The 18,089-nt window shown below is 44.4% G+C and overlaps 1 protein-coding gene across 4 annotated transcripts in view; it reads left to right on the top strand.

The window, feature by feature from the left end:
• The window catches only part of CHD3 (chromodomain helicase DNA binding protein 3), an 82,166-nt gene that overhangs the window by 13,194 nt on the left and 50,883 nt on the right, over positions 1–18,089 (top strand). For 3 of the 4 annotated variants that reach the window (XM_075859249.1, XM_075859247.1, XM_075859246.1), the window contains exons 7-23: positions 2,518–2,665; positions 2,809–2,993; positions 3,981–4,211; positions 4,478–4,681; positions 5,062–5,267; positions 5,676–5,807; positions 6,026–6,125; positions 6,207–6,398; positions 7,149–7,349; positions 7,472–7,609; positions 7,702–7,823; positions 9,463–9,636; positions 9,790–9,931; positions 10,510–10,641; positions 11,043–11,160; positions 11,242–11,366; positions 17,194–17,425. In XM_075859249.1, the coding sequence (XP_075715364.1) occupies positions 2,518–2,665; positions 2,809–2,993; positions 3,981–4,211; positions 4,478–4,681; positions 5,062–5,267; positions 5,676–5,807; positions 6,026–6,125; positions 6,207–6,398; positions 7,149–7,349; positions 7,472–7,609; positions 7,702–7,823; positions 9,463–9,636; positions 9,790–9,931; positions 10,510–10,641; positions 11,043–11,160; positions 11,242–11,366; positions 17,194–17,425 (2,782 nt within the window). The remainder of the gene's footprint in view (positions 1–2,517; positions 2,666–2,808; positions 2,994–3,980; positions 4,212–4,477; positions 4,682–5,061; positions 5,268–5,675; positions 5,808–6,025; positions 6,126–6,206; positions 6,399–7,148; positions 7,350–7,471; positions 7,610–7,701; positions 7,824–9,462; positions 9,637–9,789; positions 9,932–10,509; positions 10,642–11,042; positions 11,161–11,241; positions 11,367–17,193; positions 17,426–18,089) is intronic. The other variant, XM_075859248.1, reaches the window with a different exon arrangement.

Genomic DNA, 18,089 nt, shown 5'->3' with positions numbered 1-18,089 from the left:
ATACATGAATGTAGTCAGAGTGGGGCTGCGGCTGTGTAATGCAGCCATTGCCCCACTCCTGACAAGTGCGTGCGCGCGGTCAGAATGAGGTGATGCGGCCAGCGATGCACTAATGAGCGCCTGCACTGAAGACCGAGAACATGGCGGGCACACTGCAAAACACCCACGTGTCCTGTCTTCAGTGCCGCCGCCGCTCATTAGTGCAGCGCCGGCCACATTACATCCTGCTGACCGCGTGTGCGCACTTGTCAGCAGCGGGGCAATGGCTGTATTACACAGCCACAGCCCTGCTCTAACGGCGGAGATCAGAGAAACCGCTCATCTCTGCCGCTATTCCCTTGAATGCTACGATCAAAGCTGACTGCAGCATTCAAGGGGAAAATGAGAAGGGCGGATGCTTGATGGACATACCATATATGGGCAGACCGCTCAGGGTCCATTGAAGGACCACAGGGCTGCCTGACCATATCTCCTGTTGTTAGGGCATACTGAGGTATGTCCTAACTACTAGTAAAATGAAAAGATATTTTCAGCTCACCGGTGTCCAGCGTCTTCAGTGATCCCGTGCACGGACCTCGCCCTGGCCCAAGACGTCTTCCACAGTAGCAAAAAAAAGGTATGATCCAGCACTTGGTGAGGAAATCTCAGGACTTTATTTTATAAACATTAAAAATCCACCCAGCACATAAAGACAAAGGACCAGTACGCTCACGCGTTTTATAGCTATGACTAAGAACGCGGTTGGCGTTTGAAACGCGTGAGTGTACTGGTCCCATGCCTTTATGTGCTGGGTGGATTTTTAATGTTTATAAAATAAAGTCCTGAGATTTCCTCACAAAGTGCTGGATCATGCCTTTTTTTTTTTTTGCTCCTTTGTTCTAACTACTGCCTGTGTAATGTCAGTGCACAGGCTAATGTACTGGCAAATAGATCTATGCCAGTAAATGAAAGTTTTAAAAACAAAAAAGTAAAAAAAACAACAAAGTAATGTTAAATTAAAAGAAAATAAAAAATACACACACATTTTTTACAATAAAAATTACAATAAAAGTCTCAATACATAAAATATACACATATTAGGTATCGTCGCAACCGTAATAACCTGCTCAACAAATTTATAGCGTCATTTGTGATGTGTACACTGTAAAAAAAACTTTCAACAAACTTCTGACATGTCATAGTGACGTGTCAGAAGTTTTGATTGGTGGGGCTCCGAGCACTGAGACCCCCAACAATCGCTAAAACGAAGCGGCAGAAGTGCTCGTGTGATCGCTCAACCGCTTCGTTTCTGTTTGGCTTTTTCCGGAAAGCCGATGTATCGGAGTACGGGCTCATAGACTTTCTATTGAGCCCGTACTCCGATACATTGATTTCCGGAAAAAGCCAAACGTAGCGGCTGAGCGCTCACACGAACACTTCTGCCGCTTCGTTTTAGTGATTGGTTGGGGGTCTCAGTGCTCAGACCCCCACAAATCAAAACTTCTGATATGTCACTATGGCATGTCAGAAGTTTGTCGAACGTTTAGTTACATTTTAATAGTAATTAACCCCATCACACATTAACCCAATGTTGTCCATTATGACTGAGAAACATGATGGGGTTAATTACTATTAATGTGATGCACATGGAGGTTCAAAATTCATCACACCTCGTGCCTCACATCAGAAAATGGAAGAACTTATTTTTTTCCTATTGTTGTTGGCAAAGTATCGTTTTGGTATAGAGAATCGCAATACTACACAAAGTATCAGTATCGACGTCCAAATTCTGGTATCGTGACAACCCTACCTACATCACGTGAAATCGATCCTACAGTTAACCCCCTTTCACTACCCTAGACCACCAGGGATCCTAAAGTCACTACCCTAGACCACCAGGGATCCTAAAGTCAATACCCTAGACCACCAGGGATCCTAAAGTCACTACCCTAGACCACCAGGGATCCTAAAGTCACTACCCTAGACCACCAGGGATCCTAAAGTCACTACCCTAGACCACCAGGGATCCTAAAGTCACTACCCTAGACCACCAGGGATCCTAAAGTCACTACCCTAGACCACCAGGGATCCTAAAGTCACTACCCTAGACCAGGGATACTAAAATTAACCACTTCACAGCCCTAAATCACCAGGAATCCTGACATTAAACCCTTCAATGCCCTAGACCACCAGGTATACTGACTTTAACGCTTTTACTACCCTAGACCACTAGGGATGCAGGTATTTATACCTTTATTTCTCTAGACCTGGATGATGTATAATACTATTTCACTGGATGCTATATTGTCCTGTGTGTGTCAAATAATGTTCTGTATCGCCCGACTTATAGGGAACCGTGCCCACATCACTAATAGCTAGAAAGGCTAAGAGGAAACATTGCTGATAGTCCAGGACTTGACTTTCTCAGTGACTCCACAGCAGGGCAGGTCTATGGCATCTCTGTTTGTGATCTACCGCTGTAGAAAAGAGTCAAGCCGCTGATATAACATGGTGAGAACTGTCAATGTTTTCCCACAGAGCGAGGAGATGGAGCCCCCGGAAGTGTCCGACATGGAGAACTCCAGCGTCCACAGCTCTTCTGCCCCTTCAGACAGTTCGGGAAGAGTAAAGCGAAAAAGAGGGAGACCAGCCGGAAAAAAGAAGAAGAAAGGTAAAGTGTGGAGAGGTGAGAGAACTTCTAAGAAAGTCGCAGATGGACAATGATACGCAGGACAAACAGCGATGACAGCTCTGGCCATAAGAGAGATGCAGATTCAATCATTGGCTAGACCGTTCAGAAACATCTCACTTTCTCTTCTTCCGCCTTAGTTGTCGTGGAGGAAGGGATCTCTGCGGGCGAGGGCTATGAAACAGACCACCAGGACTACTGTGAGGTCTGCCAGCAAGGTGGCGAGATCATCTTGTGTGACACGTGTCCCCGGGCTTATCACCTGGTGTGCCTAGAGCCGGAATTAGAGCGAGCCCCCCAAGGCAACTGGAGCTGCCCCCATTGTGTAAGTTAAAAATAGTAACAGACAAGTAGGCTGTCTCCCTAAACCAAGCAAGCAGTCTGCTCACCAATAACGTCAATGAGAACTGTGGTGTCAAAACACGCAGTCCACAGAGCTCGTCACCTGAGACAATGCTACTTGATCCAGTGAGGGTAGCGGAGAAGCTGCAGAATGATGCTGTCAGCTGAATCCGTCAGTGATCTGGTCTGACGACTCGGCTGACCGCGACCCCTGTGCGCCTCATCTAACCCTAATACTGTTAACTTGGACCTTTGTACAGCGCTGTGGAATATGTTGCCGTTATATATTTAACAGAAATCAATCAATAATAATTCTCATAGACCGTGAATGGAGCGGTGGGCACATGCTCGAAATGCCGCTCAATTCAAGCTCCTCACTGCGGGGAGTGCAGTGAGGAGAATTAGGGGGTTTGGGATCCCTGTTGTCATGATTGGTGGGGGTCCCAGCCATCATAAAATGATCACCTATCCTGTTTATAATTTATGATTTTGGGAATGCACCTGTAAGTGATACAATTCTGATTGCCTGTAGCTACCACTAGGGGGACCTCACTGCATACAGAGTTGTATCTCCCGTTGAGCTCAATAATCTGTATTCAGTAAGCTCCCCCTAGTGGCAGCAGCAGGCACTCAGAACTTTAGTGAAGCAGGGGATTTGGAGCTCTCTATCAGGAAAACAGAACACTGACCCCTATAACGATATATATTATAAAATTATTTAATCGGCTTAGATTTTTGGACCAAAAAAATTACACAGTCTTAAAAGTTTGACCATATATAAGAAGTTACTTGGATTCCCAATCCCAAATTTTACCGACGTCATGGGCCCAGCAGCCCACCATTTCTTAGCGTCTATCCTTGAAGATGAGGCATCTGTATTTATGGCGCTGTGTCGCACAGTAATCTAGATCAGCAGTTTGTTTCTCTTGTATTTGCTAATGAAAGCCATTTGTCCAACTCTATGTCACAGGAGAAAGAGGGAGTCCAATGGGAAGCCAAAGAACTAGAAGAAGAAGAACTGGAGGAACGCAGGCAAGATAGACGGGAAGAAGAAGACGACCACATGGAGTTCTGTCGAGTGTGTAAGGACGGAGGAGAGCTGCTGTGCTGTGATGCCTGTGTGTCCTCCTATCACATTCATTGCCTCAACCCGCCATTGCCTGACATCCCAAATGGAGAATGGCTTTGCCCACGATGCACGGTAAGAATTATTGCATGGGGAGGAGGGATTATTAGAAAAGCAGTAGGTAGAGGTGTAGCTGGGGTGTCCTGGGCCATACTTACAGTGCCCTCCAGTACCACTATACAATATCTTCTTATAATCCTGCATTCTTATGTTCCTGGGTGGACTATGGGACCCCAATTTTTTGGAGCTCAGTTGCGGACTCCTTATAACTTAGAGAATATTAAGTGTTAAAAATACACTAATAGAATATGCTTAACCCAAGTTTTTCTTTTGGTCTTTAGTGCTCAAGGCTAAAAGGTCGAGTCCAGAAGATTCTGCACTGGCGTTGGGGAATTCCTCCAGAAGTAGTCGCGCTCCCTCAACTACCTGATGCTGCTCCAGATCAGGAGCCTCCTAGAAGCCTACAGGGGAGGTCGGAGAGAGAGTTCTTTGTCAAATGGTCAGGAATGTCATACTGGCATAGCAGCTGGATTACAGAGCTCCAGGTCAGTGCATTCAAGTCAGGCGTTCATATTGGTCAACAGTCCCTAGAATACCATAAATGTCAAAAAATGAGCATGCCAAGACATAACCTGGCCAATCCAGGCTCTTATTGATGTGACGTTGAGTATTGTTTTGGTACGGTTTCCTGCTGCCCATGTATCCTATCATGCTGTGCTGAGATGTCAGATGTCCCCCAACTTCTGCTCCCTCTCCTCTCTCGCAGCATGCTGTTTCTATGACAGAGAAGCTGCAGCTGCATCCCCCTCCTCCCCTCTGTATACTGTATGACTGAAGATGGATATTTTTGTCCGTGTCATTTGTCCTTTATGGTTTCACTCATTGCTCTTTCTCTTCATCATCTTCCTCATTGCTCTCCTTTCAGCTGGAGATATTCCACACTGTCATGTACCGCAACTTTCAGAGGAAGAACGACATGGATGAGCCGCCGCCTTTCGATTACGGCTCAGGAGAAGACGAGGGAAAGAGCGAGAAGAGCAAAGATGCTGAATACTCCGACATGGAGGAGAGGTTCTACAGATATGGGATCAAACCTGAGTGGATGTCTTTGCAGAGAATTATCAACCACAGGTGAGGGGGGGCTGTAGTACATCTGGATCGGAGCTAATTGAAAGGGTTTCCACGTCTGGTCACACAGCTGAAAAAAAAATCCCATTTGATCTGTCCTATGCAAATATATCTGGTAGATAAAAATACAGGCGTGCCATAATAGTCTGTATGTAGGGATGGATGGATTTGAGCTGTGTCTAGTATTGTGTCTCAGAGCCTGCAGCGCTTCACCAAGTTCTGCACCCTCTGCGTTCTTGCGATTAGTAGGAGTCTCAGTGGTCAGACCCCACAATCACACATCATTGGGGATGTTCCATCAATGGCGGAAAACTTATTTAAGCTGTAAATCTCCACCATGATGCCTATAATTATCGTCTTTGAAACCACGTACCTGCATATAAGATGAGATAAGCTGCTTTTCTTTTGTAGTGCGGATAGGAAGGGAACGTACCGTTACCTTGTTAAGTGGAGAGACCTTTCTTATGATCAGTCAACGTGGGAAGAGGACAACATGAAGTTACCAGATTACGATTACCACAAACAGATGTATTGGAGACACAGGTACTTTAGACACCAGGGGTATTTTTTTTTCTGGGGGGTACAACCCCAATGACAAACTCGGCTCTGCTACATCTTTAGGCTTGTGTACTAGTGACTTGGTCATTACTTGTGGACTCTGCTATATCACAGAACACCTTTTTGGTGGGACAAAATAAATAAATTAACATGCGTTTTGATATCTTTTAAAGACTCTTTTATGTTCTCCCCCCCCCCCCCAGAGAACTGATAATGGGTGAGAGTTGCTCCTGTCCTATAAAATTCAAGAGGAACCTCAAAGAATCGTATATGGAGGATGTACCTAGATCCCCCACCACGGACGTGAGTATAGTGGCAGGAGAATGGATGTCTATGCAATTCACACATCCATGTTCTATGATTTCTCTTCTATTGTGCACGCAGCCCACAGTGAAATATGAAGCTCAGCCACCGTTCGTCTCCTCCACGGGGGGCACTCTTCATATGTACCAGCTGGAGGGATTAAACTGGTTGCGGTTCTCCTGGGCACAAGGCACAGATACCATTTTGGCCGATGAAATGGGCCTGGGAAAAACCATACAGACCATAGTGTTTTTGTATTCTCTCTATAAAGAGGTAAGCTAAACAGACAGACAAATATCCTGGATTTAACATCTACCGTTTTGTGTATACAGCTCCTACATATATTAATGCGCCTCAGATTGATACAACTGATGCTCATTGGCTACACACACTACAAACAAACCCTGTGCGTAGTCTATTCCTGCTAGTTGCTAATCTGCTCCTGTACACTGTGGAGGTGTCTGTGGCCCGGGCAGGGCAGTATTTTTCTCACGCAACAGGTTTCCTGATAAGATTTCTCAAATACATTTCCTCCCAGAAATCTTAGCTTGCACGTCAGTGTGGGAGAGGGCGACACAGGCACATAGGATAGAGCAGCTTCACAGAGAACACCCACTGAGCTCTGAAGCTGCAGCTCTGCAAGCTTCAGGTGATAATCACACCACTAGCATCATGTGTTCATTTTAAGACTGCTGCCTTCACCGACTCCACACAGAGATTCGAAGGGCACCAAACAGAATACCACCGATACACCCCTGTCGTAACAGTGCCAGCCCCCCATAAATGTACCAGACACACAGTGCAACCCCATAACAGTACTAGCCACACAGTGCTCCCCATAACAGTGCCAGCCACAGAACAGACGAAGGCGCTGCCTACTAATGAGGGCACTCCATTCCCTGTATCAGAAAGATGCTGATTGTCAAAGCAAGTCTGTGTCCTGATGGATTGGGGGGGCCGCACAGAATGTCATTGCTGGCTCATGAATGGATGGAGCACATTAGGACTCTCTTTTCTCCACAGGGACATACGAGGGGCCCTTTCCTTGTTAGCGCCCCACTTTCTACAATCATTAACTGGGAGCGTGAATTCCAGATGTGGGCTCCCGGCTTCTACGTGGTAACTTATACAGGGGACAAGGACAGTCGGGCTGTTATCCGAGAGAACGAGTTCTCCTACCAGGACAATGTCATCAAGGGAGGGAAGAAAGCCTTCAAGATGAAGGTGAGGACGTGATTTCTGACATTAGGATGTCGCTCGACCATCGGGCTTGGTTTACTCAATATTTTGCTTTTCTTTCCTCCTTCTCTCGTTTTATTATTTAACCCTTTGGACAACCCTTCAAGGCTCAAGCTCAAGTGAAGTTTCACGTCCTCCTCACCTCATATGAGCTGATCACTATTGATCAGGCTTCTTTAGGATCCATACGTTGGGCCTGTCTGGTCGTGGACGAGGCTCATCGTCTCAAGAACAACCAATCAAAGGTGCGTGTGATGTTCTACCGTATTTCATGTCCATCATAATGAAGGTTTATAAATCAGAGCGTATGAATATGTTATTGTATTATTATTTACAGTTTTTCCGAATTCTCAATGGATACAAGATCGATTACAAGCTGCTCCTCACAGGAACCCCCCTTCAGAACAACCTGGAGGAACTCTTCCACCTGCTCAACTTCCTCACTCCGGTGCGATTCAAGTACGTATTCACACCATACAACTTACACAATGGGTTTAGAAGGTCGGACTTGATGATTGCCGCCTGTCAAGGACTTGAGGGTTCCCCCCCCAAAATAATTCTCTAGAGTACAAAGAAGGGAATTTTTGGAATTTGCTACAGCAACCGTGGTTTTGGGCCCTTCCTCCTAGCGACAATTGGCGGAATATCTCAAAAGGTTTCCGCCAGTTTTTTTACGTAAAAAAGTGTCAGGTTGCGCAAAAATTGGAAACTTTTTACTTTTTTTTGACGCTTTCTGAAAGTGGCGAAAAAAGAGGACGTAGCTTAGCTGAAGGGGGAACGCCCGCCGGAACCTCAAATTTATTATAATTTTACAAAGAAATCCTACGCCAGCTCTAGCTGGCACAGATTTCAGTCTGTGGGGGGTGGCAAGGTAGACGCTCATGCCAGGCCTCGTACCTTGCGCCCCCTTTCCCATTGGACTCATTAAAAAAAATTATATATATGTATTTATACTTAACCGCACCGCTCTGCTTCTCTTCTCCCCTCCGACTTCCACTTCATGCCATGACTCGTTCAATGTACTGACGCCAGGCAGGGCCAGTACCTATGCAGCGCAGCACTCCAAGTCGCATCAGCACTGACGCTGCCCGGCGTCCGTACCTTGAATGAGCCGCGGCATGAAGAGGAGACCTGGTGGGAAGAAGAGAAGCAGAGCGATGAGCATGTATTTTTTTTATGTCATGTAATAGGTAGGGGAAGGATGAGGAGCGGTCGCTCTCCAGCCACAACGGTGCCGCGCAGCTAGCGGAAAGATGCAGCACATTTATTGAGAGGCGTTTGGCTCTGGAAAAATGTCTTGTATCTTACTGTAGTGAATTGGTTATTAAGACTGGCATTTGATACGCCAGTCTTAATATATCTGCCCCAATGACTATGCCCATGGTTGATGGGTCCCCCAATGACTCCAGCAAGATAAACTGACTACATCTACGTGTGACATTTTGTGGTCTTCGGACTCGTTATTACTTTTATCCTCCCACCCATGCTAGGTGAAATTGCTCCTATGACATTGTGAGGGTATATTCTCCGACAGAGAGGGCTCAATCTATCCTATCTATCTATCTATCTATCTATCCTATCTATCTATCTATCTATCTATCTATCTATCTATCTATCTATCTATCTATCTATCTATCTATCTATCTATCTATCTATCTATCTATCTCATATCTATCTATCTATCTATCTATCTATCTATCTATCTATCTATCTATCTATCTATCTATCTGTCTGTCTGTCTGTCTGTCTGTCTATCTATCTATCTATCTATCTATCTATCTATCTATCTATCTATCTATCTATCTATCTCATATCTATCTATTTATCTATCTATCTATCTCATATCTATCTATCTATCTATCTATCTATCTATCTATCTATCTATCTATCTATCTATCTATCTATCTATCTATCTATCTATCTCATATCTATCTATCTATCTATCTATCTATCTATCTATCTATCTATCTATCTATCTATCTATCTATCTATCTATCTATCTATCTATCTATCTATCTCATATCTATCTATCTATCTATCTATCTATCTATCTATCTATCTGTATATATTATTATTATTATTTTTTCATTACTTGCAGTAACTTGGAAGGATTCTTAGAAGAATTTGCAGATATTTCCAAAGAAGATCAAATCAAGAAATTGCACGACCTGCTCGGTCCTCACATGCTGCGCCGACTTAAAGCCGATGTGTTTAAAAACATGCCGGCCAAGACCGAACTCATCGTCCGGGTGGAGCTCAGTCCCATGCAAAAGTAAGTAAGATATTGGAGGTCAGTAGGGAGAGAGAGGTTATTACCAGGATGAGAACATGACACGATCTGTGCTGGAAGAATATACAGACAAACAGCAGGGACATCATATGCACTCGATATCTGCCGCTCATATATGTGTTCTGTCTGTCACAGGAAATATTACAAGTTTATCCTCACTCGTAACTTCGAGGCTTTAAACTCACGGGGAGGAGGGAATCAAGTATCGTTACTGAATATAATGATGGACCTAAAGAAATGCTGCAACCATCCGTACCTATTCCCTGTGGCTGCAATGGTGAGTCACAGCGACTGATGGGAACCTTGATGTTGCCTTACGGGTAACACAGGCATACGTAGGGGGACGAGAGAGGATGATATGTGATACCAGATAGTAGGGGACGAGGTCTATTATATATTACATAGTCCCCATATGGGAGGCTGGAGAGCATAGTATAAGCCAGCTTCGAGTATTGGTCCTAGAACATAATCCGAGTCTTAGACGAGCGTGATTCTCATCCTTGTGCTGTGCGTTGAAACAACGCACATGACACGGACCTATTGATATCAATGTGGCTATTTAGACAAATGCGTGAGTTTTCAGGCAGCGAGCGTCCGTTGTGTGAAACTTGTCCTATATTGGTGCCTAGTTGCCCATTGTAGTCAATGGGTGCGTGAAAACCACGGACAGCACACGAACACACATCAATTACATTGAAAAAAAAAAACGCTTGCAAGTGCGTGAAAAAACACACGCCACACGCAAAGCACGCTGATGAAAAATCGCACACGGACACATTTACGCGCGTTTTTTACTCGTGTGAATGTGGCCTAATCTATAAACATATATAATAATCATTCCCGTTTATGCTCCAGGAGTCTCCAAAACTACCGAGCGGTGCCTACGAGGGAGGATCTCTCATCAAGTCCTCGGGAAAACTCTTCCTTTTACAGAAGATGCTTCGGACGCTGCATGAACAAGGACATCGAGTTCTCATCTTCTCCCAGGTCTTATCTCCAGTAAAAACTGACTTAGTCGGAGGTGGGGGTATAGCTTGCTATCCGTGGCGAATTTTTTTCTTAGGACTGTCTTTTTAAGATGCCCATAAACATGACATATAAAAGGCACCGACAATTTACATCACTGGCAGTGGCCGACTCCCGTAAGAGATCTGCTGAAAAGGGGTCGGACATGGTTAGATTTTTTTACCCAGTATTGTATCAGAAGGTGACCCCCTTGTATGAATGAGCAGCCGGTTCAGGCTAGCCTATGTTTGGGAGGATCCGGCATACAACTGATCGGCAATATGCCGGATGCTTTTAATGCAACGTGTTAGGACAGAGAAACACCTGACAAGTACCCGTGTATTATTCTCAGCCATTCACCGTATACTCCTTCCCTTTTTCAGATGACCAAGATGCTGGACCTCTTAGAAGACTTCCTGGACTTCGAAGGGTATAAATACGAGCGGATAGATGGGAGTATCACTGGCGCACTGAGACAAGAATCTATTGACAGGTTTAATGGTGGGTAATAATTTGGCTGCCATAGTTTAGCTTTACATCTTAAGATCTTCCTCTGTTTTCATCCGCTCCTTTGTTTCGTAGCTCCTGGAGCTCCGCAGTTCTGCTTCTTACTCTCCACCCGTGCCGGAGGCCTGGGGATCAACCTGGCGACTGCAGACACTGTCATTATCTATGATTCTGACTGGAACCCCCATAATGATATTCAGGTACATATACACTGTGCTGACCGTAAATCACATCTTACACATTTTTAAGGCCCTTTTACACGGGTCAATAATTGGGTGAACAAACGCTCGTACGAACGCTCGATTATTGGCTGGCGATCAGCCGATGAACGAGCAACCACTCGTTTGCCAGCTGATCGCATCTTTTATCATGGCTTCTCGGCGTCACATGCCCCTGTGTAAACTGGTAGAAGTGCTGCCGAAAAGATGGAAAGTGTATGCGGAAAAACTATCGTATAAACAGTCGTTTGTCTCCGTAGGTCACAATGGAGCAAACGGTCCCGATCCACATGCTGTATTGCCAACCGGCGCTCGTTTAGCGGGAAGGCACTTTTTAGGGACGCGGTTTTGATGGAAACTGGGGCAAATTGGGGCATGGAAAGGAATGTGTCTAAAATGTGCTAATATTTTGGCACGAAAAACTGGTGCAAACTAAGCCAACCGAGAGGTGGTATAAGGTAGAGAAAAGTGTCTGACAAGATGCACCAATATTATCATACAAGTCTGCACCACTGGGATACATTTGGTGAAGTTCTGCCTAGTCTAAGTTTACACTGACAGTATTAGTAAATCTGCCGCATAGAGTTAAATAATACAATTCTCTCTGCCTGCAGTCACCACTAGGGGGAGTTTACCGCATACAGTTTATACATTGAACTCAATAATAACACAATGCAGTCAGCTCCTGAGCTCCAATCCTCTATCAATTAAATACATCAAATTTATTATATTAACCCCGTCCCGCAAAACGACGTGTCTGGTACCAAAATCTTTGTTTTTTTGGTCAACTTAGCTCCCAAATTTTTTTTTATAAAAAGTGATCAAAAAATGATGTGCACCAAAAAACAATACCGATAAAAACGACAGCTCGTCCCGCAAAGAAATTAAGCGGTGTGACGGCTCAATCGAAGAAAAAATCAAAAAGTTATGGCTCTCAGAATGTGGCGACACAAATCAAATGAATTTTTTTAACAAAAAGTTTTTTTTTCCTTTAAAAGTAGTCAAATATAAAAAAAAAAACTATAAACGAGACCCAAAAAACAATTGAGGAATCGCAGTTTTTTTCCAATTTCAGCCCGCAAATAATTTTTTTGCAGTTTCCCAGTACATTATATGGTACTTTAAATGCTACCAATAGAAACGACAACTCCTCCCGCAAACAATAAGCCCGCACACCGCTCTATTGACGGAAAAATAAAAAGTTGTGGCTCTAGGAAGGCGGGGAGGAAAAATGGCTGCGGCGGGAAGGTGTTAATAATTAAGATACAATTTTCCCGGTTAATACCAAACAGATAACAATACTGATGACCGTGCACTATAAAAGAACCTCTAAAGTCACCTGGCCAGGTATTCCGAAAATTCTATTACCCCAAATGACAGGACAGAAACATCCTTAATTGATATAATGACACTGCATCTTTTGTACATAGAGAAGTCCAGTATTCCCATACATATATTGATTAAAGATATTTACACACCGTACCAATATCCACAGAGGTATATATGCGTTGGTCACAATGATCTATATTGCATCCGTAAAGGCTTTTCTCCAAATACGCTTTCAAAAACGTGGTCGCAGTCCCTCTAGAGGACCAAGTGCCGTTCAGGTGTGTATGTCCTGAATCAATTCCGGTTCTTAAGCCACAATAATTCTTGGCCAGGTTCCTTGTGAACCAAGGGATTCAGACCACGTGGTGCAATTTACAAAAACGTGGTAGCAGTCCCTTTGGAGAACCGAGTATCGTCCGGGTGTGTATGCCCCGAGTCAATTAAGGTTGTTCCTGGGCCACAAAAGTCAGGTTCCTTGTGAAGCCAGAGGTTCAGACCGCGCGGTGCAGCTTGGTACTTTCCCAAGCCAGCATAGCGTGGGGTCACGCAGGTCGAGCACGGCATGATGACGTCACTCACGTCCGTGTCAAACAAAAGAGTTTGTAAGATGATTGGCTGACGCGTTTTGTCCCGTTCGGGACTTTCTCAAAGCATCGTGATGTCCATTTCTTATATAGTATTAAAGGGAATATGTCGCAAATTAAACTTTTTTTTTTAATTTAAAGTAAGTTACTTATTTCTTTTACGTTTTTTGCTGTATTTTTTTTTTTCTTCCACATGGTGGAAAGTATTAAAAATTAAATAATAATTTCACATGTTTTCCTATGTTGGCCAACAGAGGGAGCACTTCCCAGAATTACAGCAAGGTGAATACGGCAAAGCAACCTGACTCACAGCTGCTGTAAATGTGGGAGGGAATCTCAACCCCCTTCCCTATTTTTGGCTACAAGCCAGGAAAAAGTGTCTTCAAATTGCTAAGCATTGTCCGGCTGCCATTTTGGGAGTGATTGCACAAATGGCAGCTGGCAGAAGCTATAGGACATACCAAAAGGCTAAGGGTATGTTCACACGCTTACTAAAAAAAAGTCTGAAAATACGGAGCTGTTTTTTACGGCCGTTTTTGGAGCTGTTTTTCCATAGAGTGAATGAAAAACGGCTCCAAAAACGTCCCAAGAAGTAACATGCACTTCTTTTTCGCGGGCGTCTTTTTACGTGCCCTTTTTTTAAAATGTAAAATGTAAAAAAACGCCACGTCGGAACAGAAAGCCGTATTTCCCATTGAAATCAATGGGCAGATGTTTGGAGGCGTTCTGCTTCCGATTTTTCAGCCGTTTTTCGGGACTTTTACGGCCCGAAAAACGGCTGAAAACACTACGTATGCACATACCCTAAGGGTATGTTCACACGGCTTATTTTCGGGCCGTATATGGCCGAAAAATCGAAAGCAGAACGCCTCCAAACATCTGCCCATTGATTTCAATGGGAAATACGGCTTTCTGTTCCGACGTGGCGCTGCTAAGAAAAAGGTTGAAAATCAGGAGCAGTTTTCCCTTGAAAACAGCTCCGTATTTTCAGACGTTTTTGATTTTGTGTGTGCACATACCCTATGAATGATGAAAGTGAAGTGAATGACTTTTCAGGTAACAGGTTCACACGGCGTGTATTTGACACGTTTTTTTTCACATTTTATGTGCCAAAAACCACATAAAAAAACGCTTGATTACGCTTTTCATTGACATAATTGGTAAAGTGCGCTGTTAGTACATACAACAAGCTTTTTTACACACGCGTTTTTACAAAACGCGTTGTGTAAATAAAGAAGTGTCGCGTCAATTCCTTTGCACGTAAAACGTCCCAAATGTTTCCATAGTCAATGGGAGTCCTAATTATGCGTCATAAAGCGCACACAAAATGCGTAAAAAAACACGCCAAAAAGCGTCTAACACTTGATTAAGCTTTCCATTTACATCAATGGGAAAGCGAGCCGTTAGTTTTTTAAACAAGCTTTTTTTATAAAACGTGTTGCGTAAAAAAAGAACAGTGGGGTGGGGTTGTGTGTGGCGCAGTTGCATGTTTGGAGGGATTTGTATGTGTGTGTGTGGGGGGGGGGTGCTCGCCGCTGATTCTTCAAAACAACTGATAAGCGGCTATGAAGGATCAGCGGCGCCCGTGCATACTCGCTGCACAAAAATAGGACACCGCTCTGGTGCGCACACTACACACACACGGCCCTGCAGCGCGCGCGCACACACACAGCTCTGCTGCGCGCACACACACACAGCTCTGCTGCGCGCGCACACACACCTCTGCTGCCCACGCACACACACAGCTCTGCTATGCCCGCACACACAACTCTGCTGCCCGCGCACACACACAGCTCTGCTATGCCCGCACACACAGCTCTGCTGCTCTCCCACACACAGTTCTGCTACACACAGACACACCCACAGTTACAGCAGGTCTGCGGGGGGGTGTCGTGAGGGCGGGTCGCGGCGGGGCCTGCGAGAGGGGGGGCTGTGAGAGAGAGAGAGAGAGTGGGACAGACAGAGACACACACCTTACCTGCAGTGCAGCCGGTCTTCATAATGGCGCCGGCTATCTCCCTACAAACCAGATTCTAAGCTGGGTCACTCTGAACCGCGCTTGCGCAGTACAGAGCCAGATGGCAGATGCAATGAACGGGAGACGTTCATTGTGTCCTATGCCCTGTGCTGCCGTATTCCATCTGTGTATGTGTCGTTAAGAGACACATACACAGATGAAATAAAACATGGCAGCCCCCAGTACAGTAAGAAAGTGTTAATAAAAAAAAACATTGTGTGTAAACAAATAAATAAATTCAATATAATATTTTATTAAATAAAAACACATGAATTAATAAAAAAAGAATCATGACACTGTCCCTTTAAGCTTAAAGGTACAGTGCCACTCCAAATTAAGCTACTACATAAAGTAACAATCAACTTTAAATATTACAATTAGTGTATCACTGAATATGATACAGAACATATTACACAAGATCAGCTACTTAAAATATCTCACATGACAATATAACGTTTCTTTATATCAAAAAGGAAGCATATTAGGCTCTTCATTACAGTCCGGTACAATGCAATGTACAAAATAATAACACTATCCCATGGGGGGACAGGATTCCAACCAAAAATTCTACACACACACACACACACACACACATATACACACACACACACACACACACACACATATATACACATACACATATACACACACACACACACACATACACACACACACACACACACCACCCCCCCCCCCCTATATATTTATAAAACACATCTACTTAATCCTATCCAAAATCTTCTCTATTGGGCAAATGAGGTGCCAGCCTCCGGCGGCAGGGAGCCAGTCAGAGGTAATGCCCAATACGCAGTCTCAGACCAGGTCCCCACCAACCGCGGCAGGCACCAAAGCATCTCCCAATATATTTTTAAATAGATAAAAGTTACAGAATGTATCCAAAATCATCCAGGGATGATAGAGAGCCAATCAAAATTGATCAGGTCTGCATCGATGTTAGACAGGCCATCAATGTACGAAGATTGCCAAGTTACGGACATTAGCCCCAGTATCCAACAGAAATCAAGCGGACCATGGTATCCGTGGTGAGAGACAGGTCAAGGGACACCTACAGTGACCCCGGGTCTGATCACCACCACTGAATACCAATGTTGGGTTAATAAGGTGCCAATCGTGGGTAGCAGGGAGCCAGTCAGAGACAATGCCCAATAGACAGCCTCAGACCGGTTCCCCACCGACCGTGACAGGCACCAACACCGCCCCTGGAGTTATTTATATAGGTGGGGGTAAACAAAATATATCCCGAGTATTCTAGAGAATATAGAGAGCCGATCTAGAAGGGATCAGGTCGCTATAATGGCAGAAGACTCCTAATATTTTATCCAAAAATGACAGATTAAAACTATTGGCTCCAACTTGAAGAGCCACTCATATCCGACAAGACTCAAAGGAAGTGTGGAGGGGGGGAGGATTAAGTGAAAATAAGGCCCTCCATGATGGAGAGCAGATCCAGGGCCACCGCAGGTAACCCCGGGTGCGGTCACCACCAAACAGGGCCCAAAAGGTATTTGTTTTCAAATAGCCCAATTTTGTCCCTTTTTGTAAACAAATGTCCCACAGATAGTAACCTATAATATTGAATAAGGCATAACTCCATAGAGCCAAAATTTCAGGACCTGAGCTCCCCCTAGTGGCGGCTGCAGGCAGACAGAATTTGTTCAGGTGACCATTTGGCTGCATACATGACACCCTTAGTAAGAAAGGTTTTGCGGATGTTGCCATATGATGCCTTCTGTAGTCATTTTTTTTTATTGGGCACACCCTATTGTGGCGCCACAAATAGCAGCTCGAGGAGGCATGTCTTCACTAACGCATCTGATAGCTTTACAAATCAAGGACACTTTTGACTTTTCTCTTCCAGGCCTTCAGCCGGGCTCACAGGATCGGCCAGGCCAACAAAGTGATGATCTACAGATTTGTGACGCGGGCGTCCGTGGAGGAACGTATAACACAAGTGGCCAAGAGAAAGATGATGCTGACTCATTTAGTGGTCAGACCAGGGCTCGGCTCCAAGGCCGGATCCATGTCCAAGCAGGAGCTGGATGACATCCTAAAATTTGGGACAGAAGAGCTATTTAAGGATGAAATAGAAAGTAAGAGGAATTGCACTGATGCTCTCCTATAATATAACTATTATATTATACGGATTAATGACCAGCTTTTCACATACTATCATTGGTATGTTTATCTGCATTCAGCTTTGAATCCTCCCCTACTTTCCTGTAAGTGTCAGTCTCAACTGTCCTGGCATGCTATTCATGAACCAGAAAGTAGAGGATGAACAAATCTATAAGTCTGTCTCACTCTTGGGTGTATTTCCCCTTTAGGATGACCATCGAAGTGACTGGCATATATATAGACTGATATTTCCGCCAAAAATTACCTTTTTAGCCAAGCCACCCTCTTGACACTAAAACCATAAAATGTGGCAAAAACAAATAAAATGTAAATTTTTGGGCAGATTTTGATGAATAAAATCTCCTATACAATCGAACAGGATCTGATGACCTCACAACCTTGTTTAGATATTCATACATGTCTAGACAATGAAGGTAGACCAAAGACAATAGTATGTTAATGTGTGGGCAGTGTCCACACCCTTTACCTGCCCCCCACATTTGCAGGTGAGCTGCATGCAATACCCCCACCCCCTCAGCACTCTTCATTCATCAATCTGATAAGACACAGGTAAGATCAGCAACAGATGAGATGGATCCATGTACATTGCGAGTAACGGTTTTGCTACCATTATCGTTT

Source organism: Rhinoderma darwinii, chromosome 3, assembly GCF_050947455.1.
Source record: "Rhinoderma darwinii isolate aRhiDar2 chromosome 3, aRhiDar2.hap1, whole genome shotgun sequence".
Lineage (NCBI taxonomy): Eukaryota > Metazoa > Chordata > Amphibia > Anura > Rhinodermatidae > Rhinoderma > Rhinoderma darwinii.
The sequence above is the reverse complement of the archived record's forward strand: the minus strand, read 5'-3'. Positions and strand labels throughout refer to the sequence as shown.